Source organism: Planococcus citri, chromosome 3 (genome assembly GCF_950023065.1).
Source record: "Planococcus citri chromosome 3, ihPlaCitr1.1, whole genome shotgun sequence".
Lineage (NCBI taxonomy): Eukaryota > Metazoa > Arthropoda > Insecta > Hemiptera > Pseudococcidae > Planococcus > Planococcus citri.
The window spans coordinates 57078595-57101284 of record NC_088679.1 but is presented as its reverse complement, the minus strand read 5'-3'; the positions used below and the strand labels follow the sequence as shown (position 1 = coordinate 57101284).

Below are 22690 nucleotides of genomic sequence, written 5' to 3'. Positions count from 1 at the left end.
CATGACTCTCTTTCGATTCTGGCGTGAGAGATAGACAGGTCACAGAACATTACTTCGATCTGAAAATTAAACTAGTTTTTAATACGCGGCTTGAGTCTTTTTTAATGCCTTTTTTTTTTGGACTAGTTTTTTTTCCAGAACGTATTTGTCCGTTTGAATATTCGTTTTGGAAATTTATAACCGAAATGTCCACAACGCATAATGAGCTTATTGATGCGCATTATCACGTACACATGTCGAATGCGAGATTGGGGGCGACTTTTTTTTTACCCCTGAGTGCGTTAAGGTTGCATGAGAATGAGATGGTTGTTGTGGCAGGGTTCAAGATGTGTGATTATACTGCGTAGATTTTTTCTTCATCTCAGCTATGTATTTTTATTTGGTTTATTTTGATCGAGAACCCTAAGTTTTGACTGAAAATGTGAAAAAATGAACCTCGTCACTCATGGTTTTTTTCAGGTCATGAAGGTGTTGAACATTCGACATATTGTCCATGGTTTGGTTCGAGTGAACTAAATTTTCGAATAAATCTTGCCAACGGTGGCAGTAGATAATCTCAACAAGTTGACATAAAGCTGAATTTAGGTAGATGCCCTATTTTCGAACCTCCCCCTCCCCCCCGAAAGGGCTGAAAACTGTTTCAAACTATTTTGAGCAGTCCTGAAGCCTCCAGCAGGTTTTCCAAAGTTGCCAGTCCGCAAAATATTAATCTAATGAAGCTGATGGAACGCTATAATTTACATTTTGCACTGTTATGGCACCTCATAAAAATCTGGAATAGTTTCTAAAACGTCACCGGCAGTTCCAAAACGGCTGAAAACCACCTTCAGTCTATTCAGTATATTGAAATTAGGGTTTCGAGTGAATTTTAGCAATCCAGCTGCAGTTGGTAAAATTTGTGCGAATTGCAGAGCTGTTCAATGAACATAATAATCGAATAGAAATACCAAAACGTTCAACACAGTTAACTATGGCGAGGAATGTTTTTTTTTGGGGGTGGGGAGAATCCCCCCTTTTCACTGCCATTTTTGAACCACATTTTCAGACAGCTCTCCACTCAACCCCTCTCCTCAGACACAAAAAATTACCAAAACCTAGGAAAAATATCAAATTGAAAGGAAAATTTGCACATCAACAGGGGAACCATGCCCCCCGCCCCTCAGGACTATTTATCAACATGTTAATGGTAACGATATTGGTAGACAATATCATGTATATTTTGGAAAAATTTACAAGTCGCATTTCAAAATTATTGTCAATAACGAAGTTGAAAAAGGGGAGAAAGTTGAAAAATCCTCTTTTTTGTTTGAATATAATTTACAAAATTAATAGGTAAGTATCCCATATACATGCATAAACACCGTTTCGTTATATTAATTTTTTACAATAATATAAAAGATAATATAATTTACGAATTTATTTCATTATAAATAACATGATTGGTTTAATTTTTCGAAGGAGGTACCTAATTCTTTTAAAATGGTTATTCTTCTTCCTCCTCCTCTTCTTCTTCTTCTTCTTCTTCTTCCTGAAATGAGAAATATATGGTATAAGTAAATGATTTCCCTCATAAATTATTGCAATGGCAGCTACAGATTGTAGAAGGTGTTGCAATTTGTGGGTGGTCTGCTAAATGTTATAGGGGTACCCAAGAAATTTTCAAACTCTTACAGAATTTTTTTTTATAGAAATTTTATCATTTTTTGTTTCCCAAATTATCGATATGTGGGGAAAATATTTATTCAAATTTTTAAAATCTTCATATGGGTGGAAAAACTGACTTTTTACATCAAAATCAATTGGTATTTTTTCCTATTTGAATTATAAATTTGGCAAGCTTTTCCCCTCGCTTCGCTCGAGTCAATCTGGTTCTCTCATCTTTAAAGTGGGAATTTTAAGAAACTTTTCGTTAATTTGGAAAAATGTTGAGATCAGAAAAATCAAGTATTTTTCTTTATTAAAATTAACGTTGTTTTACCTTGTCGAATTATGAATTTTCCGAATTTTTTGTTCTCGCTTCGCTCGGACCATTGGAGCATTTTAGGAATGGAAAAATTAAACTACAAAATTCCAGAAATATTGTGGTACCCAAACCATTTGAAAAATTCGGATTTTTTTCAACGAAACCGCTACAGCTCTTTGAAAATTTTTGGTATCTTTGTGCTCAGCGCTCAGCACGTTAAATAGCCTTGATTTTTGTGGGTAAAATAACTTGATACAACCCACCTCCTCCCCCATCACATAGCTTCGATCCACCTCTGCGGGTCAATAGCACGTAAAACTTCAAAAATATTCGAAATTCCACGAAAATTTAATTAGTGCGGACAATGTTTTCCAAGCAGGCCATTCTAAGACTTCTCCGCCCAAATTTTTTCGAAAAGAGTTTTTTGAGAATTTTTGTAAACTTTTCTTCCCGGTATTAAATTTTTTTAAATTACAATTTTTCTCAAAAAGGTGTTGATTTTTTTCAGAACAATTCAACTCAATGAGTCCTATTTTTTTTTTCTAAATAGAATACTTTTCCTGATGCTGAAGCTGATGAAAGTCAATGCGAGACTTCGTTTAAAGAAAACATGAATTTTCCTTTTTTTCCAAAAAAAATACCTTAAATTTTATACCATTTTTATATATTTTGCAACTTTTTTTCAAAAACTTTCATTCTCGTCTCGCTAGGGCTTCGAAACTTTTTTTTTTCCAATATGATCAAAAAGTATGAAAAACGTAAGAGCTAAAAAAAAACAAACTTTTCTTATCAAAAATGATCTTTCATACTTAATGTACTTTCTCGAATTAGAAATATTCGGAAGATTTAATGTTATTCTTGAATGCTATGGTTTAAAAATCAATGTTTGAAATTCTATCATTTTCCAAAAAATTAGTCGAGTATTTTTCAAAAATTTGCAAAAAAAAAAACAGAACCAAATCAATTGCGAAATTCATATTTAAAAAAAAAAAAAAAAAAAAAAAAAACTTTTTAAAAGAATAGGTGAATCGTTTTGAAAAATTTGAAATTATTTGGCATGTTTATCTCTGACTCACCTCCCCCTCCCCCTCGCCCAAAAAAATTAGTTCGAATTCCTGCTGCTGACAGTAACCACCCATAAAATCAATATTGTACAAATCGATTCCAAAAGTGCCAAAACTTGAAGAAAAATTCACGTTTTTTGGAAACTTTGATGGAGAAGGGGGAAAGCGGGTTCACGAAGTTTTTGCTACTTTTTGGGGTACCTGTAGCCGCCACTGTAAACGAGTAATATTAAAAATTTGCGCGTTGAATACGAACTTCTTCTTCTTCTTCTTCTTCTTCTTCTTCTTCTTCTTCTACCTCCTCTTCTTCTTCAACTTCTTCATCGTCGTTTCCAAAGGTAGGTTCTTCGATATCAAGGTCTTCTTCAGCTTTCTTCAATTCTTCTTCTTCAGGGGTATCGGGATCATCCTTCTTTTTACCTGGTCGTTCACCGAACCATTTTGGTAATTTGCCTGTAGTGAAGGGTTGTAATCAGAACATTATTATACTGAAAGACAAGACTATCAAAAGACACGTACAAACGAAAATTTCATACAAGGAAATGATGATAAGCATTCTAGAAATTACTAATAGTATGTCGTAGGATTATTATTATACATACATTTGGGGCGGTTCTCAAACTGTCCTACTTTTTCTGACCAATTTTTCTCGGTACTTTCTTTAACATAGTCTTGATGACCCTGAAATACGTAACATAAAGCGCATGCTGTTAACGAAAGAGCAAACCGGGTGATTATTTGCGGAGGCTCGATAAAAAAATAAACTCTATTCGTGATGGACTTGCTATGAAAAAAATAGGGAAAACGTACATATGACAGTCACTAATGGAAACTAAACTAGCACACTGTGGTTCAATCCTTCAATAGGGTATTATAAAATATATAAATCGAAACTCAAACTCTCGGAACTAGGTAAGGTATATTTTTTCAATGCTAAATCTTGTATGATTGTATAGTCTAGTAAGTATTGTGGAACTAAGTAATTTGAAATGTTTCACACAATTCAGTCGTACGATGAGTAATGAATTGTATGTACTGTATTACTATTTATCTAGAATGTTGTGGAGACGCAGACGAAACTATAAAAATGTTGCATGCAAAGAAATCACAAATCGGAAATCTGGATTCGTTCATAACCAACTTACTACAGCTTACTTACGTTTACGACGTTTCATAAACCGTTGCGTTTTGGTTTGCCAATAATTTTCCGATGTCTCTTTTAACGTTTCTTCGAAACCCTAATGGAATTTTTTTGAATGATTTAAAAAATATAATGGAATCAATTCTGTGGAATAAGGTATTTGCGGCGCAAAGTATGCAAATTTATTGACATGTTTTCATTCGTGTTGATTAAATTGCAGAATCAGTTTGCCATTAAAAAGTGTTCGTGCAGTGATGCGAACTGACTGGTGAAATTTTATAACTTTGAGGATTTTTTTCTACGGTATCTTTTCGAAATAGAAGAAAAGAAGAAGATTGTTGAGGATAATAATTTCTACTTACTCCTTCGAAAAGTTTCTTCTTGTCGTCGTACGACCTTGTGTCCACTCTTCTTTCATATTTTGAGGCAACTTGGATTTTTGGCTAAAATTTAAAAGTATTTGTTATGGTACGAAGGCATTTGTGATTGAAATTATTCAGGGAATTTTATAACTTACTGGGTATTTGCCAGTTAATGCTCTGCGAAAAAAAAAGAAAAAAAAGGTTACTCAAATTCAACTTTTTTACAATTGATTAAAATATGTAAGTTAACTTACTCAGGATCCAGTCCTTTCTTCAGGGCTTTGTGCCTAAGTTGTTGCTTTTGTCTTTCTTTCAATTCTTTTAACTAAAATACAAAAATATATTATTCAATATTCATTATAAACATTGAGTTTATTTTTCCCTAAAGCATATTAGTATAGGTACTCACGTCATAATCTTGGCGTTTCTGTCTTTCTTCCAAGTCGTATTTCTCAGTTTCAAGTTTCACAATGCAATCCCACAATTCTCTAGCTTTGGATTGCAATTTTTGAATGTTGAAACCATCAATTTGAAGGGGTTTAATTCTGAAGCTTAACGATATTCTCTTTTCTTCTTCAATTTGTTCTTTAGTTTTATTTCTTTCGATTTGAGCAGAAGATAAGGATACCTGAAAATTACCCATTTTTATACCAACTGTGTGACTGTAGTAAGTATGGCGGAAAATGATCTGAAAATTAGAAAACTTACTCCGGCATCTTTTTTACTAATGGTGAAATTCGGTCCCTTGGTTTTGCTTTGGTTTTCCTGTAAAGTTGAAGTTTAAATATACTTAGATTATTATTGCATTTTACAGTTAGTTGCTAATTTTTTGTTTGTTTAAAATATAATAAATGACCTTTCAGGTATTCTAAGGGGCGAAGGGAGAAATTTGTACAAAAAATTGTGATTACTTTAAGAGCAGCCATCATTGCTTGACGTTTCTTTTCGGCTTCTTCCAATCGTCGTCTTTTTTCTTCGATTTCTTTTTGTTTCTTTTCTTCAGCCTCGCGTTGGCGTCTTTCTTCTTCTTGCTTTTTACGTTCAGCCATACGTTTCTCTTCTTCTGCACGCATGACCTTTAATAATATTAATTCGTAAAATTTAGCTTTGGTATTCATTTACTTATTTATTCAAATGTAGGTACATATTCATCAATAAAGTAGGTACCTTGCGTTTGGCTTGTTTTTCTTTCAGACGTTTCAAGTCGTCTTCTTCCTTTGTTCGTTGTTTTCTCCATTCTATGATGTATTCTTTCAATTGTTCGTCTAAAGCAGAGCTTTTAGCTTCTTGTCTCTGTTGGAAAAATTCTACATGTAGTGAAAACGACATTCTGGCATTCGATCTTAAACTTGAACAGGCGTCGAATTTATTCACAATTTCTAATTTTGAGTTTATACAAAGTAGGTACGACTCGACTGTCTGAGTACCTTTATTTTTTTTATTCTATTTTATTTTTTCATATTCCCCTCCTCCTACTATCATTAAAATGAATCAATTTTTGAAACATTAGCCTGTTCCCGTTTATGAGCTGCTTGATGAAAAATAAATTGCATTACCTTAACGAATTCGGGATCTCCATCTCCTCTGAAAAACACACAAAATAAATTAATATAAAATTGAAGCAAGTAGGTAGATGGATACTTTGGTTGAAATATTGTACCAAATTGGTCTGAAGAAAAACAAATCAAAACAGATGAAATGTCTCTAATAAAAAATTTCCTATTTGAAAATGTGAAGAGAAATATTCCGTACTGTACTGAGGACGTTCATGCTCAAACCACATGTTGTGGAAAAATAGAATTTTCTCGCGAAATTTTGACCTATTTTTTGATACGTCGTCGCATTACACTTTTTCAAAAATCCCCAAAATTATTACCCTATTTTGAGCTCTAAATTATACAAAAATCATTTTCGTGGAAGTATTTGATTTTTTCGCGAAAATTTAATCTTATTTTGATACCTACGTCGAATTATCTTTTTTCAAAATTCTCTAAAATCATGATCCAGTAAAAGGCTCAAAATTCTTCAGGAATGCTCAAAAACATATTTTAGAAATATTGTTGATTTCCTGGCGAAATTTTAACCTAAGTATTTAAGAGGTCGAATTACACTTTTTCAAAAATCCCAAAAATCATTATCATTACCTCATTTTGAGCTCAAAATTCTGCTACAATGCTCAACAAACTTTCGTGGGGATATTTGAATTTCTCGCGAAATTTTAACCCATTTTCATGGGTCGAATCATATTTTTTCAAAAATCTCAAAAATCATGATCTAGTTTTGGGCTCAGAATTCTTTAAAATTGCTGAACAAATATTTTTGTGGAAATATTCGAGTTTCTTGCGAAATTTTAACCCATTTTGATTGGTCAAATTTACACTTTTTCCAAAACCCTCAAAAATTATTACCCAGATTTGAGCTCAGAATTCTTTAAAATTGCTGAAAAAATATTTTTGTGGAACTATTTGAATTTCTCGGGAAATTTTAACCCATTTTGATTGGTCAAATGTACACTTTTCCCAAAACCCTCAAAAATTATTACCCAGTTTTCGGCTCAGAATTCTTTAAAATTGCTAAAAAAAAAATATTTTTGTGGAACTATTTGAATTTCTCGCGAAATTTTAACCCATTTTGAGAAGTCGAATCACACTTTTTCAAAACCCTCAAAAATCATGACCCAGTTTTGGGCTCAAAATTCTTCAAAAATACTTCAAAAAACATTTTTGTGGAAATTTTCGAATTTTTCGCGAAATTTTAACCTATTTTGATAGGTCGCAGCATCGCGTTTGAATAATTCTACAAGAATTCATTTCTACTCAGAATATGCTCAAGTCTTTTCCGAAATATTAAACCAATATCTACCAAAAGCAAACTGAATTTTTTGAGTCGCGAAAATGCTAAGTATTCAGATTCGATTTCTGGAGCATTGTTTGCCAGTTGAACTGTAGACTATTTATTGTGAAATACATAGATAGATAGATAGATAGATGGATAGATCAATTTATTTATACATCGTGCATTTAAATTGAAAGAAAAAATATCGGTGCATTACGTAGTCATATAGCACAGTCTAATTATTCAGCGTTTTGTGCTGTTTTAATCGAACTAGGTGAAAAAAAAATCCAAGATTCACAACATGCTTGTTAAATGAGTAGGTGGGTACCTACTCGCAAATATACACAAAAAAATTATCGATAATTTGTATCGGATGTGTGAGAAATCCATGTTGGAAAGTTTCCTATTTCTGATAAGCCTACTTATTTTTCAAGTTCCCTTTCTAAGTATTATGTAATTGAAATTAGGAAACTCGTATTCGGTGCGGTATTTTTAGCTTGGATGAGTAATTCGGTTATGTCATGTGAACGTGTAAGTAAGAATGGCGTTCACACTCGATTCGAATTTTAATGTACTTTACGTCTTACGAGCACGAGATTAATAAATTAGCTGATTTTTTGGACGCTTGTTGTGAATCGAAGATTTTTTTAAATATTATAAGTACAAGTACATGGCTATTAACGTTCGTATGTAAACATAATAGCTCGTATGTTAATGTTTATTTTACTACAGCGTTAAGTTTTTCTACGTACATATTAGAATTAATACTATAAGTTTACAGATACCTACACCTACGTTAGAACGATAAAATCGACCTCTTCTTACACAAACAGCAACCTACCTATATCTCTAAAACCTACTCAATAGGGTCGATTTGTGAATTTTTACTAAATTCAGACCTTAATTTTGAGTTGAAAGTTACCTATTCAAAAGAAATTGTAACTCTGAAGGAAAGAATGGACTCTCAAAGTGACGACATTTTCAAAAAAGTGGCTTTTTCGCTCCTGTTACTTCCCAACCGTTCTTTTAGGAAAAATGGTCTTGTTCAAATGAAAGTATTTGAGATTTTGCGTCGAATCTAAGACCACTTTTAGGGTTTTACTGAGTGGATGAAAATTTAAAAATTACTCAGTTTTGGATAAATTCGTGTTTTGATATTTTTTTTTTCGCATATGTTTCGCATTAATTCAGCCAAAATATTGAGAGATATCATTTCTGAAATCGGGGTAATATTTTGAAACGCAGTGGTGCCAATTTTTTGGCCATTATTGCCAATTTGAAAAAATCGAAAAAAATACTTAGTCCAAAATTTACAATTTTTTTTACATGAGCGAAAAAGCAAAAAGTCACGATTTTTTCGTAAATACCTCCTGTTGGAGAGTCCATCTCTCCCCTCCAGGGGCACCTCCGGAACTAAATTTTTTTCTGAGTAACTTTCAACTCGAAATGAAGCCCTCTGCTGAATTTGGTCAAAATCCGTCGACTTTGTTTGGGGTCTATCCACCCTAATATACGATATACATTCTATCACTACCTCACGTTTTAACCACCATCTCACCAAGTATAAGAGCAGAAGAAGAATCATATTTTCAGAACATTTTTTACACTAGAACCTATATAGCTACGAACCTCCCTTCAGAAAATGGAAAATCTCGGAAGCGAACGATTAACAGAATATGAGTTATTCGTGAACGCCTACTAGCCTAGTGATGAAAAAGCAGAGATACAAGAGTGCTAGCCTAAAGCTACTACAGTGCTTCCGACCGTGCAATCATTGAAAAACTTTTCAAACTTACTCTTTCTTCTTATCTGCTTCTGGTTGCCTTTATATATTGTAGTCAACCAAACGTGAAAATCATTTTTAAAAAAATAAACAAACAAAATCAGAACAGGATATACTTATAGGTACAATTATTACGATTAAAATGTTAATAGGTACTGTACTAGGTAGGTAATCGGTACATAGGTATAAAGTACATAAGGGTTGTATCAAACTAAAACTAGGTAAATTACGTGTAGTGTAGGTAAAGGAAGCTATAGATGAATTATTCGCAAGAATTTCTTTTGTTACTTTTCACTTGTACAAAATACTTATACATATTATTAGCAACAAAATAATGAGAAAGTGCTCTTGAAAATATTACATGCAGCGTGCTATAAAAAATATTGAGCACCGCCCCTCCCCCCCCCCCCAAAAAAATATTTTTGTTCAAAATAAATCATAGATGCGTGGGATTAGTGGAATATTATCAACAAATCGTATGTTAGATACATACTACATATTTCACCTGAAGCTGTTAATTTTTTTGTGGGGTACTTGATTTGAAAGATTTCTACGTTTATTCTTTAACGAAAAAAAAAAAAAAAAAAAATACAATTTTCATTCCAGTTCTCTTTTTTTTATATATTAAAAACAAATTTTTTTTTTTTAATTTCCTCATCCTGATTTTAAAAAGTTCAAAAATTCATCAAAACCCAAATTTTTTGAATTTTTTTGTTCTGTTTCACTATTGAAAAGAGTTGGAAAAACACTGTTGAAAGACCTGAAAAAGCGAGAAAAATTTGCTGGCTAATAAACTTTTCAGTCACCTTTAAAAAAAAATTGTTTTCAATAGCTACTCGAAAAGCTGAACTAAATTTTAAAAAAAACGATAATGAGCTAAAAAGCGATAAGTATTACGAAATTGAAAAATTTTCGATATCAGATACGAAAGCGAGAAGCAAAGCATATCACACGCCAACTTTTAAAGCGTATAATATGATAATGCAACTTACGCCTCCTCTTCAGAGTCACTGAAAAATTATTTAGCGATGAGTAAATTTTAAAAAAATTGAAAAATCATCAGGTTGATTGGATAGGATAGGTAAAAAGAAGAAAAAATACTCACGTGTAAACTTCTTCGTCGTCGGACATCTTGCTTAAAGGGATTTAACCTGCAAACAATGTTTAGGAATGAATTAAAATTTGTTGAATATAAATTCCCCAAGTACCCACGTGGATAAGTCCAGGGCCGTCGAAAGGTGGAAGGGGGTTGTTTGCTCTGGGCCCACACTTTCTCAATGATCTGGCAAAAGAAGGACCTCACACAGTGGGACATAATCACTTTTTAGGGTATCAAAAATCGAAAAATTGAAATCGTCAGAATTGGAATGAAAAGTATGGTAAAATATTACCCATAGTACCTACCACTACTAAATGGTATACAAATAATTAGAGATGTAGACGAAATCATTTTTACTACAGAGACGCGATAAGATGTCACACTGTACAATGGCTCATACACTGGTTGCTCGTAGGTGTTTTTTCAATGTGAGATCTCTCGTGTTAATTTTAATCGATTTTGGTGCTCCAATACATGGTTTGAAAGGTACATAATTGTGTCCTCTTTTCATAAATGAAATTGTTTTTTAATTTTTCATTCGTTGAATTTTCCGGAAATGATAGAAAATAAAGTCAATTTTTTTACATTACCTAACATAATTTAGCAGCTTTGAACTTTTCCATGTCAAACCATGCCAAATTGAGTACATTTGCATTAAGTCCCTTAGGTATAGTATGAGGTTTCATGGTACATGAATACTTTTTCCCGAAACGTCCCGATTCTCCCCTAATTGGACTTGAAAAATCGCAAATTTTCAACAACATTACGAAAAATTTCAAATTTTATGCCTTTGCCCCGTTGCACCCCCCCCCCCCCATCCTGGGGCTCCTTTAGGTTTCAGATCAAAATTACGCCAAAAATGAATTCTGGAGCCTAAAAAACGTACATATGTATATCGATACCCCACTCGACTTTTTCAAAAATTTGCCCCTTCGCAACTCCGTCTTGGGGCCCCATTTGGGTTTCGAACCAAAATAACGTTAAAAATGAATTCTGGGACCCAAAAAACATACATATCGATACCCCACTCGACTTTTTCAAAAATTCACCCCTTTTCAGCCCCCTGCTGGGGCTCCTTTTGGGTTTCGAACCAAAATAACGTCAAAAATGAATTCTGGGGCCCAAAAAACATACATATCGATACCCCACTCGACTTTTTTTGAAAATTCACCCCTTTCACCCCCCCTCCTGCTGGGGCTCCATTTGGCATTCGAACCAAAATAACGTCGAAAATGAATTCAGCGCCTCAAAATACCCCTGTAGCGAAAAGATCGACGCCAAAATTCGCATTCATTTCTGAAATATGATTTTTTGATACCGAAAAAAATGAATCTGTCTCACTGTGGGCCTGTGATGAAAGAAAAGTCTGTTTTTTTACTTCTTAAAACACAAATTTTCAAAAGCTTCTGCCCTCGCTTCGTTCGACTTTCTTTTCTTTTTCAAAATTGAAATTTCTAAATGAAAAATATCATTCAAGTTTTAAAGTTTTAAAGTAAAAAAATAATCTTCTCGAATAATGAATATAATATCAGTCTATCGTTCTTATGTCTCTCGAAATACAAATTTTCAAGAGCTTTCGCCCGTACTTGGGCTCGTTCTCTTTTCTTTTTCAAAATTAACATCCTAGAAAAAAATCTTTAAAATCTTAAAATTTTGGAAGCCCAAAAATGAACTCTTTGCATAAAAAGACCAAGTTTTTAGTTCTCTCAAAATACAAATTTTCAAAAATTTTCGCCCTCAGTTCGCTCGAACCTGTCTTCTTCTTATTCAAAATCAACTTCCTAAAAAACATTGTTTTCAGGGCAATCGAAATCCAATTTTCAAAAACTTTCGCCCTTGCTTCGCTCGAGCCATTTTGTTTCTTGTTTTAAAATGAAAAAAAAAATCACATTTGAGCCCCAAAAATTCCGAAACAGAAATTGACAATTTTTTCAAGTCCAATATGATACTTATCGATGGGCAAAATTGGTATTTTCTCCCGAAGTATATTTCATTTGGCACATTTTTAGTCAAATCTACTTTCCCCTCCCCCTCAAAAAACCTCTATATGGTTTCGTCTCTCGAAATGGGGCCAAATTATATTTGCCTCGGGCCCCCATTGGCTCTCGACGGCCCTGTGTAAATCCAGACTCTGGACTCTAGGTACTTTCTTTCAATTTAAAAAATTGCAATAATACGATCTAGGCTGAGTTTTCAGAAAATGCTATTTTAATACATCGTATTTGTAATATACTATTCTCGAAAAATGATACCCTAGCGTCTGAAAGTTTATCGCAGAGTGTTTTTTTCTTTTCAATTCGTTTCGAAATACATACAAGTTAATACATTAGTTTCGATGTTGCGCTGGTATGTATATGTAATAGAGAAGACGCGAGTGAAGGAATTTATTTTTAGACCAACCCGGCTATACTTGGTTTATATCGGATAGAAACGGGGACTGGTGCCAGAAATGTGAGATAATGCCCTAGTTGGGATTTTAGATTTGAATTTTTATCAATACGACAACCAAACAATGCCCAATGATGCAAATTTCATTTTAAAAATAAAGAAATGAAAAAAAAATCTGTCAACTAATAAATTAAATGCTAATAAGAGCAAACTCAAAATAATGAATTAGGTGCATAGGAACGAATATGGGTTTAGTGGAGAAAATTAATCTAGTAATAAGGTATGAAAAATCCATTCGTGTAAATTGATAAATGAAGCAAAAAAGATGATTCAAGGGCAAGAGGTATTCCATATACATTATACGAGTATGCCTATAATGATACCAGCCAAGCCAACCACTCATTAGTACATTTGCCTTTCAATAAAATATTTTGTTACCGGTACAAAAACCGCAATTTTCTATTCAATTAGTAAAATAGTTCAAAATTCACGAAGCAAAGACATAAATATATGGTTAGGTATTTGAAAATCTGTCCAAATATTTCTCAATTTTCATTCGAAGAGAAATCAAATTTTTTGATATCGATTATTACACAAATCCAATTTTCACACATTTACTCACTGCAGGCCACAAATAGGTACACAAATTATTGTTAAAATGAAAAAAACACAAACAATAATTATACAACTTTTCAAAAAAACAAAACTTACTCGAGATGAAAAAAATGAACTTTTTCGCAGACACGATCTGCACACTGCCCAGCAACACAGCGGATTTGAATCCGTATCCAACAGCTTTCGCCAGTAAAACTAAATTTAAATGGCGAAGAGGGGATGTCAAATGGGTCAAATTTAACTAACTATACCGCCATACCCTCCCACAATGTCGGCTAACTTGGAATATTGTGTTTCAAATTTCATTTTTATCGCTGCGAAAAGAATTCTTTTTTAATGTTTTATAACCTAAATTCCGTTATATCGACTGAGATCGTCGAATAGGTAGTTTTTCGTGATTTTCTGCCATTGCGTTCAAGTGAATTTTTTCAGACAAAAATGGCATTTTTTTTCCATTAATCGAGTTGAAATTCGCTATTCGAGTCTTATTTGTTCAAATTCCAATAAAATAATCCACATTGAGCTGAAGTTCATTAACCTAGTCCTCGAATTATCTCGCACCTTTACTCGCCCACGTATTATTTACCTCGATTTCCATCCATCACACTAGAAAAATATTTTCCTTCTGACGCGACGTGCTGGTAATAAGCGATACGAATAGAATAACAGAGCAGTAATATCTCATGTAAACAAAAGAGCGACCTTTTATGGCAACTGTAGAGTAAAAAATTCAATGAAAATATTAAGCTCTCGCAAGACGAGAAAAATGAAACGAGAATTTCACTCTTGTCGCAAAAAAATTCCGTACAGTAAAAATATCCACAACACGTAGTTGTTTTCGTTTTTCAAACTTTCTATATCGATAGAATGGATAAAAAGTTGGCTAATCTTCGTATGCTGTTTTTTCTCCTGTATACCTACCTACAGAAGAAAAACTATTCGACGTTTTACGAAAACTTATATACGAGATATGTTAGAATTTGTTTTTTTCTGTTTCTTTGCAATGCACCCCGAAAACATCGCATTCGATCCGTGTTCGGTGTTTTAAATTTTAAATAAATTGCCCAGGAAAAAAGCAAGAAAGGTTATACGAGCGAAGAGCGAATATAGAGAATCTAATCAGATTAATAGAAGATTCTCATAAACATGAAGCGAAAGAAACATACAGATAGTTGCGTGAAAGAGATAAAAGCGGAAATGTTTGCATAATATTAAATGTCTTTTCTTTAGCAGATCTTTCGAGACGATTGTAATCTTATACGGAAATTCAATTGTTCCTATTTAAAGGGCTGATATGTTTAAGACCTCTAAGGTAAATGTGGTGGTTCTGAAACAAGGGTAGGTATAGAAAGGGGGATGTACTCGTAGATACTACTTCTCGTATGGGTAAATATATATTATATACATATATAAGCTTTCTATTTTCTGACTCATTAAAAGTAATTCCGATTCAATGTCTTTTCCTCTTCTTATATGAGCGCAGCCTCCTTCTTTTACCTTATCTTCTGTAGAGTTGAAAGCTTCTCACCGTCACTCTTACCCCATGCTCCCTTTTCAGTATAAACGTGTAAAATTATATTATACGTTCACGTGTGTAAGTAAAACCAGTGTGTTTGGTTTTTATGATCGTCAACTAAACGATTTTCTTTTATGGTAAATTTTATATATAATTTGCATTATTGAATATTGATATATTTTTTTTGATAAGGGGTTTCTCGAAAGAGTAAGTGGATTTAGTGTGATGAGATTTTGTGCGACGAGTGTCACGTTTTTTTAAAGCGAGTAATATGTTGAGGCGAGATAACTAGCATCGTTCAAAATTTTCGACGTTTTTGCCATCTTAATAATTTTGGTCGTACTTGGGAAGGATTTTGAAATACGTATGTATCCCAGTATGTTTGATATGAAAAATTTTAAAATTATTTTTTTATCGGTGATAAAATTCATGGATACGTCTTATTAATTGTTTTTGAACTGACATGAATTGCTCAAAACCACTTTCCACTATTTCTCGTCGATTGTGAGCGTTCGCTATAAAATTTTTATTCCAAGGTGTCTAAAAAAATTTCGAAATGAAAAAGCAAGATTTTGGGCGAGACATTTTTAAAATAAATAAATAAACGACTTCTTTTTTTGGGTGGGGGGGGGCAACATTGTATAACTCAATCTTTCGCTATTTCAATGTCTTTGGATGATGGATATTCTAAGTTCTAAGATTTTTTTCTGTTAGGGGGGGCATCCTGTAAACACATCACGACTTTTTTTTAGAAAAGAAGAGAGGTGTCAAGATTTTACACCTACATTTTTCACTTAGGGGGGGGGGATGATGGGAAGTTGTTATATTTCTTCGGTAAAAGGAGCTGGAGTAAACAATATTTTTACTATCTAAATTTTTCGTTTTTCAAAATTTTTAATTTTTTTTGAGCGTTTTTAATGAAATTGTCGTACTTTTTCAATGTACTTGTTCTAAATAATATGCGAATTAATTCATTTCACAGAAATTTACATTATTAAGCGAAACGAGACATGTCATTTTATTTGGAAAATTTTCAATTTAGAATATCAAACGAGGCACTTTCATCATATACGAGTACTTTTTAAATGTTTTTCCAAAAAAAAAAAAAAAAAACATTCTTATTCTTTTGATTTACAGCAGAAGAAAAGCAGCAAATTTTTTGCAGAATTTTCAAATTCGTCTCGAATGCACCCAAAATAGAAATCGATGCGGGATTTAACACCCCCCCCTCCCCACCCATTAATGAAAGCGAATTGTTATTTTCACGTAGTTTTGAATAATCGTGTGCAGAGATTTTCAACAAAATTGAATTATCTAATTCCTAAAAGAAAATTATTAATGATTTCAGGTGGAAAAGACAATTTTGTGTGAAAAATGAAGAACTGCAGACAATTTCAGGTAAGGAAAACGTAGCAATTTTTGGTACAAAAACGACAGAATTTTTTATTCTAGATGTCTGCTGAATCTAAAAAATGAAGAAGTTTTTAATGGATTTTTCGTGACTAAATTTTAGCTTTTGAACGACCTTTTTTTAAAAAAAATTACGTAGGTTTTGAATTTAATTTTGAAAGACGATTTTTATAGAATTTTTCATGCATTTTTTACCTATTGAGAAAATGATGAAAAAATTCCAAACGTCCAGGTTTTTCATATTTTTAGAGTTGATGGCGCTTTCATCACTGAAATTCTATCAATTTTTGGAGCATTCAAGTTACGTATATTTCTTTAATAATTTTACGGTTTTAAGTATGTGATTCTTTATGGGATTTTTTTTCACGAATTCATTTCATTTCAATGATAATTGATCTATTTTTTCGTAATTTTTTGTAACTTTTTTATTTCATAAATGAGCATTTTTATTTCAGATGGAAAAACTACCATTTTTATTTTTAGTAAACACGTATCAATTACTTATTGGTGCACAAAATGTGACCATTTTAGGGAGGGGGATATGCATATTTTTGTGGGGGGAAAAACGAATGTCAATTGTTAGTGAAGAAGTGTTGCTGTTATTGCAGGGAGGGGTAGAGGTGGGGATGTGATCAATGATCATCATTGGTAAACAAAAAACACAAAAAAAAAATTCCCAATGTACTGGATATTTTTAGTAAAGAATCACAAACCTTAGGGTCATAATTAAAGTATTTAATGCCAGTTTGACCCAATGTTGAATTCAAAATTTGTACTTTGTGATCGTACAGCCAAAGACACTAAATTAGTTATTGGGCAAGCGTAAAAATACATCGACTCGTTGTGTAGGCATACCATCATAAAAGCTATCTACGTAAGATAAATTAGTGGGTACAGAGTGCATTAAGTGCACGTAATACGGAATAAATTCGTAGAAAGAATACGAGTATCTATAAATTACACATTTTTTAGATGATAATACAACGCCAGTAAAATTATAAACAATGGGAGAATTTCAATACAAATAAACTGCCCGTTAATTAGGTACCTACAATACGTATATTTAGATAATGCATAATTACGTAGAGGTGCTATCCTACTTTAGACTGTTTCACTTCGTTTAAAATTGTATCAGTCTTTTGAAATTCCTCAGTGAAGATCGAATTATCTAAACGAGAGAAAAAAGTGATCGGTGATGAAAAATGGTACACTTTAATCAATCCAGAATGAATGATTCGTGGATTAAGCAAATAATTTCGAATTTTTTCGCCAATGGTACGGATGTTTTTGGCAAAGAAAGCACATATCACGGCTTCGAAGCAATTGATCCGAATCCAGACTCAGCTCTAACCACACCGGATGGTTTCCAATCAGTTCAACTCTACGGGAAGATTCTCTACAAAGATGAGAAAAACAGCTGTGTGAAATCAATCCCGATCATCATTAAATCAACACCGGGGTCAGCTTGCAGTAAGTTTATTTCTTTTTCATTCGCCAACGAGATTAATTTTTACTCGAAAATGGTTCCTATCATGAGCACAATCGACGATTCGTTTTCTTCGCTGTTTCCGACATTTTACCACGCCGAAATGATGTTCAGCGAAAAACAGAGTGAATCGGCGATCGTTTTTGAAAACCTGAAATCTCGAGGATTCAAATTGGCCGAGAAAAAGTCGTTTCTCGATTATCAGCATTTAGCTTTAATGATGCGTAAACTGGGTCAATTCCACGCTTATTCCTATAAAGCTAAGAGTGATAATTTTGTATCTCGTTTGTTCAACCCGATAGCTAAAAGTTTTCAAGAAACGAGCCCAATTATGAATGGAGAAATGCAAATAAGCATCGATGTATTGCAAAGTACAGCAAATCGTGGCCTCGAGCTTTTGAAGAAAGATGCCAAATACTCGCCGTATATTTCGCAGATTCATTCATTGGTGCAAAATGTCGATATTATTTATAAACGAGCTTTAACGGCGGATAAAGAAAATCCCATATTGGTGCTCACTCACGGCGATTATTTGAGAAACAACGTCATGTTTCGGTATGAAAATGATACTCCGGATGATATGTTGATGATCGATATGGCCACATGTCGTTATGGCTCACCTGTGATCGATTTGGTTAGCGTGTTGTACATAAATGCTGACCAAGCAACCAGGAACAAATACTGGGACGAGTTGATCGACGAGTACTATACCGCTCTGAAGAAAACATTCCCAGATAACCAAGTGCCATCCAAGAATGCAATCCTGTCGGAATTTGTAGGCAAGTCGTTCTACGGATACATCGTGGCAGCTTATTTTTTACCCAGTTTGATCGCTGACGATTACAAAATCCCCTATCCTCCGGAAATGGATCCGGAAATATGTAGGAAATTTGACGAGTTTAATTTCGAGGAAGTGCCTCGAGAAATGTGGATGAAATTATTCTTATTGGTGGGAGGAGATTTAGGAACACAAGCGTTGAAAGATATACTTCAAGATATGATCGATAGAGGATTTATTTGTAGCCAATTGAAATGATTTACTACACGTATCTCTATAATGATTGCTTTGTTTTAAAATGAACGATTAAAAAATTTGATATTTTGTTTGTAGTAATTTAATTTATGTGGCTCGAATTCTCAAAATATTGAGTTCATATCACGTTTATACGTATAATTATGGACAATATCTGCAGAAAAGTCAACTGTTGCGTCAAACTTTGAATCGACTCGAACGGCTCACATTTGGCATAGTAATCGATTTTCAAATACTGATCTGCGAATTTGTTCTTTTTGTAAGAAAATGTGGATTCCAATGACCTATTTCTGACATTTTTGAAAGTTTACCATGCACATAATTAACTTAAATGGCTGAAATTTCTCTCAGTGAGCCAAATTCCAATTTGATCCGCGAGTTGACAGGGTTGTACAAAAAGCTCCCTTGGAAGTCTCCCCGTTTGCTCAGCACGCATTGTAAAAAAGTCAAAATTCGATTCGCTCCAATAGGCTCATTTTTACGTATGTGACTGACAAAACACTGTAATAAGAGTTGAAGGGTGTTTTCAACTTTTTAAACGGATACGTAAAAATAGAGGTCAAATAGGTCAACTTCACCAGTCAAAACTTTTTTTTCATGTTTTAAATAAAAACATCGCATTTTTTTATATCGACTTTACGGAATAATTCTATCCCAATTTTAATTTATGCCTGATTAAAGAGGTGTAGATAGGTCACATTTTTTGCTGCTTGGGAAATGTGCCTAAAATCACTTTTTACTACATACATACTTACTTGAAAAATATGAAAAAAAAGGTTATAAAATTTCAACTAAGTATTTGGAAAATCTGTTGAAGGGTTGGATTTTTGACTTTTTGAAAGTTGTGCAAGAAAGTCGAATTTTCGGTAGCTTGAACAATGTGTCTGAAATTTCTCACTTGTTATTGCCCACCTACATACGAGTACTTGAAAAATGTAGATAAAATGCCCAAATTTCAACTTTTTGGAAAATGTGCCTAAAGGCCCGACTTTTGACTGGTTGAAAATTTTGCAAGGTCAAATTTTCGGCTGCTCAAAAAATATGCTGGAAAGGTTCAAGTTTTGCTAAAAGCCTCAATTTTATACTGCTTGAAAATTGTGCAAAAATATCAATTTTCGGTACATTGAAAAATGTGTCTAAATTTATCACTTTTTACTAGGTACATTTTTAAGTAGGTAGGTGAAAAATATGCAAAAAAAAAGTTCAAATTTCAACTAGGTAGGTACCTATTTGAAAAATCTGTTGGAAAGTCGGACTTTTTGACTTCTTGAAAACTGTGCAAAAAGGTCAAATTTTTGAAAGCTCGAGAAATCTGTCTAAAATTTCTCAGTTCGCAGCTTCGAATTTCTTACTTTCGACTACCCAAAAGAGATGGCCAAAATTGCAATGTGCCGAAAAATCCAACTTTCTACTGCTTGAAAAAATGTGCTAAAAGGTCAGATCTTAGATATCCTAAAAATTGTGCCAAAATGGTCAAATTTTCAAAAACTTGGAAAATGTGCCCGAATTTCTCATTTTTGGCTGCTTAGAAATTTGCAAAAAAAGGGTCCAATTTTTGACTGTTCGAACATTGTGCAATTTGGCAGCTTGGGAAACGTACCAAAATAAACAACTTTTTACATATCTACATAATTATTTTACTTGAAAAATTTGCAAAAAAAAACAGGAAGGTCCCAGTTTCAACTATTTGAAAAATCTGTTGACAGGTCAAACTTTTGACTTTTTGAAAATTATTCAAAAAGGTCGAATTTTTGGTAGCTTGGAAAATGTGCCTAAAATTTCTCTTTTTACTGCCTACTTGAACAATGTGCTTGAAACCTTGATTTCTGACTGCTTGAAAATTGTGCAAGATCCGATTTTTAACAGCTTGAAAATCGTGCCAATGCAATGGTCGAATTTTTGAAAGCTTATGAAATGTTTCCTTTGAAGCAAAAAAAAAAACATTCCAAGTTAATTTATTGCTTTGTTTTTAAATGAACGATTAAAAAATTTAATATTCTGTTTGTAGTAATTTAATTCATGCGGTTCAAATTCTCAAAATATCGATTTCGTATCACTTTTATACGTATATATGGACGATACCTGCAGAAAAGTCAACTGTTGCCCTAGTCTTTGAATCGACTCGAATGGCTCACATTTGGCATAGAAATCGATTTTCAAATTCTGATCTGCGAATTTGCTATTTTTGTAAGAAAATGTTGATTTCATGACATTTTTGAAAATTCACCATGCACATAATTAACTTCGTTGGTTAAAATTTTGGTTCCAAAATGTACATCGCATGATCTCTCAGTGAGCCAAATTCCAATTTGATCCGCGAGTTGACAGGGTTGTACAAAAAGCTCCCTTGCAGGTCTCCCCTTTTGCTCAGTAACTACCTATTGTAAAAAAGTCAAAATTCGATTCGCTCCAATAGGCTCATTTTTACGTATGTGACTGACAAAACACTGTAGGTAAATTTACATTGCCATAAAAATGTCGCCGTCAGGTGGGTTCATTTTTAACGCATAAATATTTGGTCACGGTGGCTATGAAAAGTAATCGCTGCTGGGGGGTAAGTGACTGCATCATATAGAGAGATATGTACATAGGTAGGTAAATTTGTCGTCGTGTTCCGCGTATTGGGATTCACATAACATACGATACAATAGCGGCGCATAAAGCTGTTAAGTCTTTTAAAAGAAAATTAGTGATAGCTATTTAATACACAGAGACCTATGTTCGCTGCCAAAAAGGTAAACTGTTTCGCTAATAATAAATTTCCGCATGCAAAAGAGAGAACTCGGAAACGGATACGAAGGGAAACAAACTCAGTATTGCTTCGCACCTCGCCCAAAAGATATACTGCCTAGTGCCTATTTAAAATCAGCGCAACCTTTTCGTTGGTATATGTATGTATGTGTTTTTTCTTCTGCCTCTCGCATCCCTCCCCCCTCCCCTCTTGCTACAATAGATTTAACGGCGTGACGAAATTTTCAAAATATTGATTTAAGCCGCGACACCGCTAAAACGTTATATTGTAGATTTGGCAGCTAGATGAAAAGAAGAGGTTAAGATTTTCAAACGGGTAAATGCCACGGCTGGTACCCCGATCCCGAAGAATGGTCGATTAAAACTGCATCATTTTAGCTGTCACATTTTTCACGCTTTTCTATTATTCGCGATCTACTCGTTCGTTTTGTTATCGTCGTCGTCGCAAATGACGAAACCCCGAATAAGTTAACGAATAGAAAATTAGCAATCTATATGATAACTGCTGTTTCAAAATATTACGCATATACGACGAGTACATATATGTAATGCACGACGACCCCGGTAGCAAAAAAATAATAGCCGACGTGCCCTTCCCTCAACATGCCAGGGATGAACGGCGCGAGAAAATACCTACGTACTACGCCACACCATCTCGTAATTTATTTATCCTTTTGTAAATACACCGTATGTACAGTAGGTACACGATGTAATGGTTTAAGGAGACTTACAGACTGGTGGTGTTTGACGTTCCTTCAAACTGACGAAATATGTACACGGATGTCTTGACAGCGATCATCGATACGGTGTTCGGAAAATTAACACTGGTGCCAAGCTTTAGGGTGAGAGTGTACTCGGCATGGTTTCTGAAAAAATAAGGTAATGTGGGAATCGCTCAATTGGTGAAAGACAGACTGCGAGTTATCATTTTTTGGGTTGAATATTTCACAACAAAAAGGATATGCAGCTTTCTGAAATTGAAAATACTTCTAGGAAGCTGCTCAATCATCTTGATAAAAAAGTACAAAGTTTAGCAAATTGGTTCTCATCTAATCTCGATGGATGAATTGAACGCTGAAGTTTTATGAGTGAAAATTTTTTGAACTGGACAAAGAGGAATCGAAAGAGGGCCCAAAAATATACCACCGGTCTAAATTCCAGGTATCTACTGAGATTCATTTTTCAATTTTTGGTGAATTTTTAGTTCAAATTTGGCTTGAAATTAGAAAACGTCAAAATTTCAG

At 33.6% G+C, this 22690-nt stretch overlaps 2 protein-coding genes across 8 annotated transcripts; one reads left to right on the top strand and one right to left on the bottom strand.

The window, feature by feature from the left end:
- Nucleotides 1-1402: 1402 nt before the first annotated feature.
- LOC135841159 (troponin T, skeletal muscle-like) lies at nt 1403-13498 on the bottom strand. 7 transcript variants are annotated; one of them, XM_065357990.1, is made up of 15 exons: nt 13347-13498; nt 10254-10299; nt 10141-10158; nt 9162-9188; nt 6087-6114; nt 5698-5823; nt 5442-5606; nt 5239-5295; nt 4940-5158; nt 4785-4855; nt 4686-4707; nt 4531-4611; nt 4187-4265; nt 3284-3480; nt 1403-1528 (listed from the first exon to the last, which is right to left on the bottom strand). In XM_065357990.1, exons 2-15 carry the CDS (start codon nt 10277-10279, stop codon nt 1484-1486), a joined length of 1161 nt encoding a protein of 386 aa, XP_065214062.1. In that variant the 5' UTR covers nt 10280-10299; nt 13347-13498; the 3' UTR covers nt 1403-1483. The 7 variants fall into 7 exon arrangements, with proteins under 7 accessions (XP_065214062.1, XP_065214061.1, XP_065214063.1 ...); XM_065357989.1 differs by lacking the exon at nt 4187-4265 and adding an exon at nt 3630-3708; XM_065357991.1 differs by lacking the exons at nt 4187-4265; nt 13347-13498 and adding exons at nt 3630-3708; nt 13258-13319.
- Nucleotides 13499-17234: 3736 nt separating this feature from the next.
- LOC135841157 (uncharacterized) lies at nt 17235-18765 on the top strand. Its single transcript, XM_065357986.1, has one exon. The coding sequence runs from the start codon at nt 17379-17381 to the stop codon at nt 18696-18698; it is 1320 nt and encodes a 439-aa protein (XP_065214058.1). The 5' UTR covers nt 17235-17378; the 3' UTR covers nt 18699-18765.
- Nucleotides 18766-22690: the final 3925 nt, after the last annotated feature.

Coding starts and splice junctions, on each gene's coding strand:
- LOC135841159 (XM_065357990.1), bottom strand. CDS start 10,279: ATGTCCGACGACGAAGAAGTTTACAC. Junction 5,824..6,086: donor GAGATCCCGAATTCGTTAAG/GTAATGCAATTT, acceptor TTTTTCCAACAG/AGACAAGAAGCTAAAAGCTC. Junction 1,529..3,283: donor AAGAAGAAGAAGAAGAAGAA/GTTCGTATTCAA, acceptor TTCTCATTTCAG/GAAGAAGAAGAAGAAGAAGA.
- LOC135841157 (XM_065357986.1), top strand. CDS start 17,379: ATGGTACACTTTAATCAATCCAGAATGAATGATTCGTGGATTAAGCAA.